Source organism: Accipiter gentilis, chromosome Z (genome assembly GCF_929443795.1).
Source record: "Accipiter gentilis chromosome Z, bAccGen1.1, whole genome shotgun sequence".
Classification (NCBI taxonomy): domain Eukaryota; kingdom Metazoa; phylum Chordata; class Aves; order Accipitriformes; family Accipitridae; genus Astur; species Astur gentilis.
In genome coordinates, this window is record NC_064919.1 from 86181905 (window position 1) to 86195791 (window position 13887).

The 13887-nt window shown below is 42.1% G+C and overlaps 1 protein-coding gene across 6 annotated transcripts in view; it reads right to left on the bottom strand.

Annotated features, from left to right (window-relative positions):
• The window catches only part of DYM (dymeclin), a 218582-nt gene that overhangs the window by 21881 nt on the left and 182814 nt on the right, over positions 1-13887 (bottom strand). For all 6 annotated transcript variants that reach the window (XM_049794455.1, XM_049794454.1, XM_049794453.1 and 3 more), the window contains one exon: positions 10291-10404. In XM_049794455.1, coding sequence (XP_049650412.1) covers positions 10291-10404 — 114 coding nt within the window. The remainder of the gene's footprint in view (positions 1-10290; positions 10405-13887) is intronic.

Consider the following 13887-nt stretch of genomic DNA (forward strand, 5'->3'; position numbering starts at 1 on the left):
AGGTTTGGCAACGTGCGAAATCCTGTAACCAATTTCATTTCCTGATAAATGAACGGTCCACAGGGGAAAGTCAGCCAGAGGCTTTGGGAACTGTCGAGAGCTCAGACATGACCGAGAGGCTCCTGGAAGGAGCCAGACTGTCTCTTTGCTTATCGCCGCCCAGCCAAACGGCACCATCCGAACGCCGGCGCTGCCAGACTCCATTTCGAGCCGGAGCTGCGGCGCAACGTGATAGCGCTTCATCAACACGCGGGATCCCCTGAAAAAATAAACCAGCTCCAGCACACGTCTGCTGTTAGACTTTAAGCAAGCGGGCTGAAAACACATGGTTGTAGAAAACAGGCGTTGGGATGTGACTTGTAACGGTCTGCGTTGTTTATGTGTTTTAAAGCCAAGTGCTAGGAGTGACTCGGTATTCTGGAGTTTAGAATCTCCCCCCCGCCCTTCCAACAGGAAAAAGCCAAATACAGAAGGATAAATCATTCATTATTGGATAGATTTTGGCATCAGCGAGACTGCAGAGGATGCATTTTCAATAGGAGCTATTGGCTGCGTCGCGTGGAAAGCCGAACGTCACTCTCAGTTTTAAACTATAAATTGATTTTTTGAAAAGTTATCCTCATAAATGTGACTGATAGCCTCACTGAATCTTAACAGTAAATATCAGCTCTAATTGCAAAATGACAAATGGGCCTCAACGCAAGCTCAGCTGTGAGTTTCTGTTCTATTCAAATGCCATCTTTTCATACAGTTAACCTGAATGTTTGTTCACTTTTGTATTATTACAAATTGATTCACAACTCCAACATTTTTACAGGAAATTCAAGTAGCCTGACACACAGAGATTTGAACTTTTAAAAGTCTAAAGTTTGAGCTTGTAAAAAAAAATATTGCCAGTCTGATGACCCCTGAAGGGAAGATAAAAGGCAAAAAAAATAGCTCAAATAATAACTTCAGGCCCTTCATTACCAAAATCCTGGGTAACTTTTCAAGTGGCTTGCAGGCTTATAATAGCAACAACGTCTGCAATTGATTAGCTACCCCAGCACAACCAGATGTCACAGTGACAGGGAGAAAGTACTGTTGGTTCTAGAGTTTACTGGGAAGCAGAACATCATTTCACTGAAAAACAAAATCTCTAAAAAGGAAGTTGGGGAAACTGAAGAAATAGTATGCTTGTTCTCAACCAAAGTGTCTGAATTCAGTTTTATTGCATCTTCCAGTTCTCTGGAAAGCCTGGGATAAATTCTTTCTTGCTCCCATGGAAAATGCTGCTCACTTGACTCAGTCTGCCCTTTGTCACACCACCACTACTCATTCCTTTGCTGGGATCTTTGATGCATTCTGCTCAAGACTGTGAAAAACACAAGCTAATAATATCAAAAAAGACGGTTCTCTATGTTAACTATCTATACCCAGGTTTGTAAACAAGGTCCATGCCTTGGAGGAATACCGGAGCAATGACTCCAGACACACCAAGGTCTACGCGTAGAGCAAAGAAACTCCAGGAGTCCCATCGCCGTTGCTCTTTCCGTGACTTTGCTCATGTTATTTAGGGACCCCAAATGAGAGAAGCAATGAGAATACCTGAAAGGGACACGAAGAGGATCAGTTCTTCTCTCAGAGCATTTTAATATTAACAATACTGCTGCCTTTGAAAGTATCCTCGATACTTTTTGGGCTACTGCTATGCTTTTACCAAATACTGCAACAGCTCCACGCACATCATGGCAGAGCGAGCAAGCAAGAAAACAAGTAGCCTACTTTCTTCTCTCTTCAGGTTGCGGCATTAGAATGGAGGATAATGCTGCAGGGCATGATATACCATAGACTGGTTGGCGGAAGCAAAAACCGGCACTGTAATATTAGTATTCATATACTACTTCTAAGAAAAGCAGTCAAAGCGCATTGAAAGGATTTAGCCATCAGTGTCTTACTTCAATTATAACCCGTATAAAAGAAATGACTCGTTCAATAGTTGACATTTTACCATCCATTTCAACATGGGAGCTTGCAAAAGCTGAATGGATTTGGTGTGGGTAACCAAGGCTCACTCCCAGGTTCTTCCAGCTGATTGTTCACCAGTTAACAGGGCTCTACCTCCACCTTCTTTGCTCCTTCAGCTGCTTCTCTCAACCCATTTCAACCAAGTCGGCTGAAGCCCAGCAGCTCACAGACTCATTTTCTCCTGCTCTGTTCGCACACAGCCTAGGAAGAAACACAAAGATCTCGTGCCCCGAGATCTTTACCGGACTGCTGACCACCGTGGGCATGACTGCCTTGCAAAGGCACGGACAGCTTTGCTCGGTAGCCCTTTGAACTACTGCAGATATAGGCGACGGAGCCGGTCTCCTTACACCTACAGTGATGCAATGCAAAAAACCAGTCCTACGCTGTCCTTTAAAGCAACGGAGGAGACGCAAAGCCAGGACGCACCTTCTCAGTTTTCTGCGCTTAGTGCTCAATGCAACTCCTACAGAGCAGCAGCCAAGGAAACGAGGGGGGAAAGGGACAGAGAAAAGGGACACGTAGTCCCTCTTCCCTCATCATTAACGCCAGTCAGCATGAGCCACATACTCCCCACCATGGGGGATGCAAAGTCCGAGGCACCTGCCCCGTGTCTTGCTCGCATCGTGCCTGGTAGCATCTCGTCAGCGTGAGGACAGAGAGCTTGAAAACCTTAAGACTGTTGAAGCCAACAGCAAAAGTCTCCAGCGAGAGCAGGGTTTTTCCCATGGATCTCTGAAGCGTTCAGACAGAGCAGCAAATGTTTCGGTGACTAGGAAGAAAACAAGTTCTCCATTTATTCTTGATCTGTGAAGAAAAGCTTTATATAGTGCTCCCTCCAAGTTGAAAGCATGATTATTATTTTCTGTTCAAAGAGATTTTGGCTCCTTTACAGCAAGAAACTGATATTACATGAGAAACAGTTTAAAGATCAGAGATTCAAGAGTTTGCTAATGCATATTTTCCTATGCTGATGCTGCAATGATGTTTATATTACTCTTCAATAGGGAGGTGTCAGAAAAGCATTAATATGTTTTTAACTGTGCGCCAGGCAGACAAGCAAAATAAAATAGCTTTTTTTCCCCCCCTCTTGTTCTAGTCAACAATGCCAAAAGTTAGTGTTTATTTTTCTCCACCCCCATGGAAGAATTTATAACCACTGAAGTAAACTAAAGTTAAAAAGCTGGTTTTAATTCCAAAATTGACTGACAGCTGCTATGTAAAAGCAAACCTAACTTGTTTGGGTTCTCAGGAGCATTCGCATTTGAAAAATGAAGTTTCCTGGAGCCATTTGAGGGGTGGGGTTTTTTATGGTCCCTTCCCCCAGTGCTAAAAAAAATAATTTAAAAAATGTGATACTGTATAATTTTCACATTGAGAAGACAACTGGGGAGAGGTGGAGAGCACATCCCCTTTTCAAATAGCCTTGAGAGTAACATATAAATATGGTATCGGTTACAGCGCTAGCTAACTCTCTTTGGGAGCACCAAAGAGAGGTTGTGAATGCCATGGTACACACCACCACTGTTAGACCTGGCAATATTCAAACTGATACTATACTCAGCTGTAACTAAGACCTTGTCTGCAAAAGGGCTCATCTTATACCACACCAAAGAAAACCAAATCTTGACATGCATGACATCCAAAATCCATGCAAGCACTTACTGGAATGGTAACTGTATGAAGAGTTCTGGTTGGCTTTTTTACTTAAAAATATTAAGGCAAACTTTAAAAAAATAAGTAAATATGCTTTATAAGTGACTCACCAACACTACCAGACTATGCCAACATTTCAAATGTCTCGAGTCCAGCAATATGAAGCTCCGTGGCTTTCCATGGCTTGCAAGTTTCAAGACAAACTACATTTCACAGGATTGCAGTATAATTTATTTCATTTTCCCTAAAGCTTCTCAGTTAACCGATTTCTTCTATCTTATGTGAAGGATGCTTCTGAAAATGCAGTGCTGTTAGTATTCAATCCAACTCATAACTGTATTTGCATTATACACAGCTACAAACAAGTCTCTCTAAAGACTGCTGAAACCCACTTTTAACCATGGAACAAAGGAGTCACCAAATTTCAAAGGCTTTGAATCCACAGATGCTAAAGCTAATTTACTTTGGCCCTTGCCTTCTTCAGTGTTAAAGAAAAATAACCAGGCATATAAGAAAAATGTTTAAACAAGCATAAGGGTTGCAATTTTGCTTAAAAATATTTGCAAAATTTGTTATCATGCTATATATTCCAACTAGGCACTCAAGTCTACCTCCTGCTAAGGAAGTGTTTCTGTGGATTATCATATTAATGTTCAAAAGTGATGGTGGTATTTATTTCTGAACCACAGCTCCAAAGTTTTGGCTCCCTTCTGGGATTATGGAGCTAAGAGCCTGACTTCTGACTTTCTTTCTGTAAGTTTTTACTAAACACAGTCAAGATGTAGTATGTCAGCAAGTATCTAACTTTAAGTACTATAATAGTCACAGTTGTTCCATAATATTTTTCACATACTTTAGCTCTTGCCTACACACAAGTTTGCACCATTTAATTAAGTAGATTTAAATGATACAAACTCCTGCTTGGACATACTTCTTATAAAGTGGTGTCATTCAGTTTAGTTTCAACTCAGTCTCAACAATTTAAGTACCTGGGCTTATATTAATAGAAGAGCACCTGCATAAGGGTTTGCCCTGATTCAGACAGACAGACAGGTTTCTAATCCCACTTTAAGATTAGCCCGAGTGAGCTCAGTGCAGACATGTCTTTGACTGCCTGCTCACAGCTTCATGATGATAAGTTATTTTCTGACCACAAAGCCCACCAAAACTTTCAAGATCATTTTTCCTGGAATTTTGATTACCCCAAATCATATTACTCAAGGGATGGGGAGTATATTCTTCTCTACCCGAGGTCTCTGAGAATCTGACCTCTAAAACAAGTGCCTTCAAAAGAAACGTGAATTATTGTTCATCACTCACAGGTCAGCTCACAGAAGCAGGGAAGTTTGACATCTTAATTGACGGTATAACTTGTCAAAAGGAAATACAGAGTCCATAAATACTATTATTCTTAGCATATGTTTGGTGTTTTGGAAAGGCCCAAAAAGCACTTTGTTTAAAAGTTTCTTGCACTTCTTTTACTAATCCGATCTTCTTCAGGTTAAGGGTTAACAGCAGTTGAGGGTCAGCAAAAGGGAAGTCTGCGTTCTAGATGCCTGCCTAGCGTCAGACCTGAAGATGTGTTAGACGCAATTGGCTTCCACTGTAACAAGATCTTTGACCCTTCAGCCAGAAAAACGTAAATATCACAAAGAATTTGATGAATTTATTTTTTAAGAAGTTTTCTGTCTCTCTTGCTTACTGCTACACCCTAGAGCTCTCCAAAGAGGTTGCTGGTCTCCACAACTCCTCTGCCCCCTACCTCTTTACAGTGTCATACCGAGTTAATTTGCGCAGTCTTCTACCTAAAACCCACGGTAGTGAGGTACTGTTACGGCAGTAAACCAAATGCAAGAAAGCTGTACATAGCTTAGGAATTACAGATCTGCCCCAGGGTTTCATTTAGATCATTAAAGACCACTCGTCTGGACTCTCAAGCCAGCATCTTGCCGTGGCCAAATAACAACCACCAAGGACTAAGGACATCAGGACTCTGGGGAAAAAAAAACCCCAGCCATCATCATGAGCGATTGTAACGGAAGATAGGGCAATGGATGGTCTCTTGGGATCAACATCACGTTAGGGAGGATGCATACATCTAAAACGTTACCAATTTCCTTCGCAATCCGGGGCACCGAGCTCTACCCACGCCCTGCCCTTCTGCACGGTGTGATGGTACAAATGAGCGATGAACAGACGATGTCTCGTCCCTAGGAGGAGCATCTCCAGAAGCAGGGCAACCATTGCACGGAGAGCTCAGTAGCTAAACCAAGAGACTGTTTAGACTCCCTCAGTTTTGGGGACTTCGCCACAGGCACTTTCTTTTACGGCTATACCTTCTTCCCAGAGTTGACGTCCCCCATTGAATTCACCGCCGCCTCAGTCAACAACTGTATAATTTTAATGACATTTTTGGTAGCTGAACTTTTGACGTCAGGGTTGCTTCCCCAGGAGCGGGGCGATGTGCCGGGGACACAAAGCTGTTCTGGTCCAGCTACCATCGCTCCGATGACGATTTAGTCTTTTCCCCCGCGCTCTGGTGCCTCGGTGATTAGGGGCTTTCTCTAATGAAACAGATGGAAGTTGAAGGAATTGGAAGTACATCCTTAATAGAAGGGGAAACCTACAAGAAGTGCTTTTAACACCTAAAGCGAAACTTGTTCTGTCAAGAGACTGAAGGCTTTTACCTCTGCTCCTTTTACATATTCTGTGAAATTTTAATGCCCGTCGAACTAGAACGCACTTCAATAAATATTTTGTACCATACCAAAAAGGTACGAGTTGATGGCATAATGGCATGTCTGCATAGCACATGAAGAACATACGACAGAATGCACACTGATCACAAAATGCTCACTGACACAGGGAGCAAAGGAATAGGAGAAAAATAAGAGCAGCTAAGAGTATGTTCATGAAAATGAAATCTCTGCCTTAAGTGGCTTAGCTAATGGGAACTTTTCTTTCCTAAAGCATTAGATGGGGCCTCCCAGGTGTGATCATTCCATGAACCCAAACGTCAGCTTCCAGTCACTAGCTGGCATTCAAAACAAGTTTTCCCACTTATTGTAAAAGAGTGGTTATCTGCTGGCTAACTCCCCTTGAAATCCTGTGATAACTCGCAGACTCCAGACACAGTCCCACTTCTCTCACACTCCTAATCCTGAAAGTACAGCTACTTCAGCAAAGGGAAGAAAGGCAGCCTGAGAACTTTAAAAAAATAAAAATAAAGAAAAAAATGAGGCCAATTTTCGCCTATCACTATGATCTCTAAAATTGCCTTTAATAAGCTTCTGCAATAAAACAGGGAGCCTGGGTTGTGGGCTGCTCGTCTGCGAAGGAGACAGCTCTATCTCCACGCCATGGCTTCTGCCTCCATCCTGGGCATATTAACTTCATTTATCTCCTCCCACAGACTGGAGGAGAAATAACCAGCTCTTGATTTCAGCACCTGCCCTTTATCTCTCTGTTTATGCAGAAGTCTTCTAAAAGGCTAATTACTCAGCTTGGACTTTCCCTGCCTTCCACAGTACATGGCTAAAAGCATACGCTTAAAATAATGTTAATTATATTGTTTGTCTCCAGTCAGATTGCTCCAGGACTGGAAGGAAAATATGAGTTAGATCTGCCATTTGCCAATAATTATTTGCTAAGAAAATGCAGGCTATGTTTCCTAACACACACAAAATTATATATATATGCGCTCACTTTGCATCCCATATTGCTTCCCACACTGAGAAGGAGCAGGAGTACCAGGGTGTGCTACAAAACTGATAAGCTCCATTATGCAGATCAGGATCGTGGCTCTAAGTGCTGTTATTTTTAGTTGACGTTTATTCATGTTTGAACTATGGTCTAAGCAACAGACTTACGATCTGAATACATGTAACACCTCTTGAATGCTCACTTCCTCGACAAAGGCCAAGATAAGCAACTTGAAAACATTCACTATATTTATCTGTGCATACATCAGGTACTTATACATAAGAAAAAAAACCACCATTGTCTGAGCTGCAGGGAAGCAAGTGAGTAAAAGCGCTGCTTCACTCCTCAGTTTTCCAAATCAAAACATCTTTGTGTTTCACCCGCCTCCCTCAGAGCGCTTCAGCTGAAGATGGTAATTTCTAGGAGGTAGGAGTCACGTCTCCGCAAGGTCTCTTCTGCTTTAGAGCACTTCAGTATGCAATGGCGAAAGACAAGGATGGCTTGAAAATTAATTAGCAATTAACTGCAAAGCCGATCTATAAATTCTGAGGATTAAGCTCCACAGCTTTGCACGTTGCAAGCACGTGGAGGTCACGTCAACCCAGATGCAACAGACCCTGAACTCCTCCACCCATCGTCCAAGCTGGTCAAGCACAAGCCAACTCCTGTGCAGAGGCCACCTCTCTGAATTGGCTGTGCCCCAACCAGCCTGCGTTAGAAAACTGTCCTTTCGGCGGGCAATATTAGCTGGTCTACGCAGCTAGACAGCTTCCAGCTCGCAGATGTGAGCTTAGCGACGCGAACAGCCACGAAGCCTATTGTGCAGGCAAAGCGACTGTGGGTAGGGTTGCTCCCACCCATCCAGACATGCCCAGAGAGTGTCATTAAAGACATGTGGATTAAAGCTTTCTCCTTTATTTAGCTGCTGAAATTCCTCAGAGTTGCCAGAGTTGTTGCGTAACTATATCTTTAGTCTGATCTTAATATGATTTTGTCGAGCTTTAGAATAGCTTCCCCTGAAAACCTCAGAGACTGAAGTGGGAAGGGCCTGAGGAATTGTGAGACTCCAAGGAGAGAGGTACAAGGACAGAGAGCGGGAAGGCTCACAAGGTCATTTCTATAAGAGGGAATCGCGTGCCGTTCATCATTACCGTCTGTGCAAAGAAAGGGTGCTATTTGCATTTACAAATTAATGCATGACATTACAGATAACCAAGGTCAGCGTCACCAACTTTTCTCCGTGCAGGAGTAAGCTGCTCTGGCCAAACTGCTGCTCAGCAAAAGGATTTTGAAAAAAAAAATAAATGACAAAACCCAGTAAGTCTAAGCGGGCAGCATAGAAGAATTATGTGCCAAACTGTCTGTGTTCACTTGGTAATCCTGCCCCAAACTCAAGTCCTTCAGAGGAAAGGTAAGTGCTTTAAGTCACACTATAACCATCCTTAAAATTGGCAGTACTAGACCGCTGGGTGAGCCTGGCACTTGTCAAAACATTTTGATCTGTTGATTTAAGAGGCAACGTAAACATGTCATTTTGAACGCCTTATATAATTAATATCCAAAACGCAAACTTGATGGGATTTCACTCCAGAAACTTCTTGAAATTGTGGCCCAACATGTAGGTCATCTGGCACAATAAGTAACCGATAAAACCTTCATTTTTTTGTAAGCAGGAAATTTATTTAGCGATGCCTCTATGTCAAGAAGGAATCACTGTAGCCTCTTAACGCAAGAGCTTTTAATTATCTGCCTGTAAGTATATGCTGTCATAGAAAAAGCAAAAGGTCCAGTGTTTCTCTGTATTCACAGCATCACAGCGTAGCAAGGACACAACCTGAAGGGCTGAATTTGGATCCAACAACTCCTCTGCTGTAACTTAGGCTATTCCTGTACTGCGACTCAGGACTCAGGCTCTAGACCAATCTCTCCCGAAGTAATTCAGTCTGAGTGACTAAATACATGCCACCTCAGGGACACAGGGAACTGCAGGAAAGACATTAGTATATGCAGCCAGCTAGACAATTCCCACTGGGTGTTTTAAAATTATCAAGGTATAAATAAATTACCAGCCGCCACCAATGGCCATGTGTACTCAGTGTGCCTTACCAGATGATATTTTCCTAAAGTTACCACAAAAGAAATGGGTCTTGAGAAGACGCTCTCGCTCTTTTATCATAGAGTAGTAACAAAAATGGTTCTGGAAAAAGCAGACAGTATTTAAAATACACTTGGCAAAATGGAGAAGCAAAATTTGTCCTGGGCTGAAAAACCACACGTAACTCAAATTACTTACCTACTTACACAGATTTCATTATTGCAGTATTTAAACATCACACAGCCATTAATGGATTTTAGCCTCACAAAACCTGTCAAGTTGGTAAATCCCTCACAAGATTTGAGAGACTCTCAGAAGGGAATGGAGGGGTCTGCTCAGGATTACACAGAAAGCTCGTGATCATGTTGACCAGGCTTACAGGTCCTGAACTGATTTTCACTAGGTTGGTTAATTCTGAACTAAAGCCGCAGAAACGTATCTTTGTAGCATTTTACGTAGACCCAGATGGAGGTGCAGAACACCAGAGAAAGAAGAAGAAGTTAACAAAAGAAAAGAATGATCGAAGTTTGGTTACAGCTTAACTAAACAACAGATGGAGAAGTGGGACTGCCTCTGATGAAGAAAACCTCAGCCTCAGCAAATTTTAATTCCTCCACACACTTCAATCTAATTAATCAAGAAAACTCACTCAAACTTTTAGCACAAATTAGGAATTTAAACTAAAACGTACAAATATGGCAATCCACAACGTAATCCCTTATCAGCCGCTATTGATAGGAGAAATGATGTTTTGACCTTACAGATATAAAGGGGATGTATGTAATTGACTGGAACTGTACACTTTAATTGAGGAGGTCTTGAGCACTTACTCTTAGCCTGTCTTTGGGCAACGCAACAGCTCCTTGCTTGATGATTTCCAGAACTCGCTCCACTGACAGCTCAGCTCCAGCTTGCTCTAATCGGGAGCTGAAAAAGCTGATCACCTGGAATGAAAAATCAGAGCACATAAATAAATAGAAAAGGAGAGATCTTTGTATCAATTTACACACAAAGTTGTCATCTTCTTTCCCTGGATCAATGTATCTGTACTTCTGAAAGAATAATCATGTTATTGCTTGTGTCACAGCCAGGGAGACTTTGTCAATGTCAAATTAGCACAATTATCAGTATTCTCCTGCAGCCATTTTTAACAGATAGATGATTTTACAATTTAACACATACAGATTAATTAATAAATTTACATTTTCAAGTCCTGTGTACTGACATATGCTTATATTTCTCTCTCTCAGTACTTCTGCACATCAGGATTTTTGAGGCCTTCCAGTCTACTCTTTATAGTTTGGGCTAGAAATCTACTTTCATTTTCAAGCTTTAAAGTAAAATCCTTCTAGTTTCGAAAACTCCTGGACACAGGGCTTTAAGGTAACTATTAGATATCTCAATACAACCACAAGAGTCTACATGACTTCCTGGGGCTTTTATAGCATTCAAAGCCACAGCAACTGGAGGGGAGCAAAAAAAAAAAACCCACCACCAAAAAACCCAGAAAGCTCCTCTTCTCCCCAAATTAACCACCTGAAGTGCCCCACGTACCTTCCCCATCACAGATTCCAGGCCCAAGGACCTGTATGTTCCCGCTCAATGCTCTCATCCCTCCATGCATCTCCCTGGTGAGGCCAAGCTGATTTTCACCATATTTCCCTCCCCACCCCCTTTTCTGTGACCCAGCTGGTCCTTGTTAGCTACAACACAGTTAGGTCAGGCTTTAACTTTCATCCCTCTCCAAGCTCAGTAGGTCACACCAGAAGCAGACATCCCACCGGCAGTTCTCCATGTGGGACATCAGAAAACCTCCATTTCTATAGCTCCTTTCATCCCAAAAGAGCACACTTTGCAAACCCCATCCCTTATCCCAGAGGAACTCATCAGTCACGCAGAGGATCCGAAACTCAAAACAACGCAAAAAGGGTACAGGGCAAAATTTCAACACCTACTTAGAGTCCTTTGAAAGTACCAGAAGATGGTCAGAGCCACTTGGTAGAGCCCACGCGCGCGTGAACACCGAGCTACCCCTTGGCTGGAGCCGCGCACAGCTTTTTCGCTTGCTGCACGTGCTGCTGGTAGGTTCCCCAACATCTCGTAGGCTTTGGACACGCTCTCCTCGGAAAAATACTAATGTCCACTTGTATCTGAGTCACAGCCTCCAGCATGTCGAGTAATCTTTGTTAAGTCTCCCGAGTAGAAGGGGGGGAAAAGTGTATTATACTACAAAATCTCTGCTGAGCTCTCTTTGTTCTGTAGTGAGACGCAGCTGGAGCCAGAAACCATTACCCTAATTATGCCTCCCAGCTCAGCTGCTGTTAATAAAACAAAGACAGCTGATGGCTTGATTACTGTGAGATTCAAATTTGTTGTTCCTCTCTTGTGATCCCCGAAACCCTAGCCCTTGTTTTGAGCAGGTACGTTTGCTGGATTGCAGAGTAGTTTTTTCCAGAAACGGAAGCGCCAGGCGAGCGAGATAGAAACAGATGACACTTGCTGGAAGCAGCTTTTTGGGGTTGTGGGGTTTTGGTGGGGTTTTTTTTGTTGTTCTGTTTTAAACAACAGAAGGAAGGAAATCAGTCAAGAGAAAATTCAGGTTTAACCTTCTGTACTGTCCTTACGATTATCTCCACAGTTGAACAGAAGGGAGAATTTCACTGCCTCTGGCAGATGCTGCAGGTAGGTTTTACGTTCTTACAGATAAGGACCCAGTGTAGCACTGTGATCTCTGATCCTTGAAAAAAACAGGAGTAGGAAGATGTGCTGAGTTCATAAGCAAAGGAGCTGGAGGGAGGAACCAGAAATTACAGAGGAAAATTGCAAGAAACAGCTTGCGCAAAGAGCGTGAGGACCTCGGAGAAAGGCTGACATGGTTTTGGCATAGGGTCTGGGACAAATTGCTGGTAGAGGATACACAGCTCATAGAGGAATGAGAAAGTTGCCCACAAACTTCGAAAGAAAAAAACATCTTCCTGCATTTCAACACTCCTCTGATGTCAGTAATCACTGGTGAAACCTATCCTCGCCCAGGGCAGGCTCATGCAGAGAATCCATCCCACTAGTGCTGCCTTGTTAGCTCAAGTTCTGCTAAACCACAACAAAAGCAGAATTTAATATTCGGCTTTTAATCAAAAGGATAAAATAGTATCATAATACATATGCATAAAAAACTGAATGAAACTCACAGATACAACCTGAATTCTGGTGATTCCTATTTTGGAAAGTCAAAGCCTCCAATCTTAACATGTTTTCAAAAAAGACTTTTATGTTTTTGTGGTAAAGGTACTAATCTTGGTTGAGTTACATTTCACAAAGAACAAAAGCAAGATAAGCTTCCAATATTTTCGGGCTACGTCAGCATTTCACAGAACTTCGAATGGCTATTTTTGGTATGTAGCTGAGGACTGAAATTCAAAATATCTACTTCAATAATTCTTATCTCTAAGCCTTATTTGCCTTACTGCTTCAGACAACATGGAACTGGAGTAATTCTTTTTCTAACCCTGATAGCACAGTACCCCAATGAGATACTCAGGTACCCAATGAGTACCTCAAATGAAAGAAGAGAAAATGGGGGAGGGAGGGGAGGAGGGGAAAAAAGAAAAAAAAAAGATGAGTTATACAGAGATCCTAAAAGAGGCATTTGCTTACTCCCATTAGATCAGTAATAAAAACAAAAAGCATTACATCCCTACTGCCCAAGCTCCCATCTCTTCTGTAGCAGAAGGTCTAACACTTTACCTAGTAATCTGTTTAAATATAAAAATACAAAAGCTTAACATAATATTAAGGAAGAGTAGCCTTTTCCTTTGAAAGAGCTTTAATTATCTTCCACACAGAAGTAACAGACCTGCGTTTAAAATAATCATGAAAATTAACAGATTTCAACTCCTTGTCCACTTAAAAAGAAAAATGAACCAGAGAAAGCAAACTGGGTGGATAGTATTAAATGAGTTTCAAGTTTTAGCACATGCTTTAAAACCCAGTGCTGAACATATTCCTGTAATGTATAGAAAAAAACAGATCTCAGGGCAAACGAACTAGGCTGAGAGATGGTGTCCATTTTTTGATATTCTGAAAATTATTGTTCTCATTAATTATTTGGGCAACTGGTCTAAGAAAACGGAAAATAACTGCAAAGACTGCTTAAGAAGAAGAATAACAAGAAACTTAATGTCACTGTGCATTACTTGTATCCAAGTCATGCTGTGCGCTGAAAGGCCCTCTCCATGCAAGGAACATAACCCGTTTTAAAAAGCTCTCTCCCCAATCTAGCTTCCATATTAACAGAGATTAAAAGGCACGTCTAATCCTGGATTAGACAACCCCTCATCAGGAATATCTTATCAGCGTCCAGATAAAACGGTGTATCTACAGCGCCTTGCCCTGTGCAGAGAGCCTAACTCTGGTTGTGCAAGCTACCC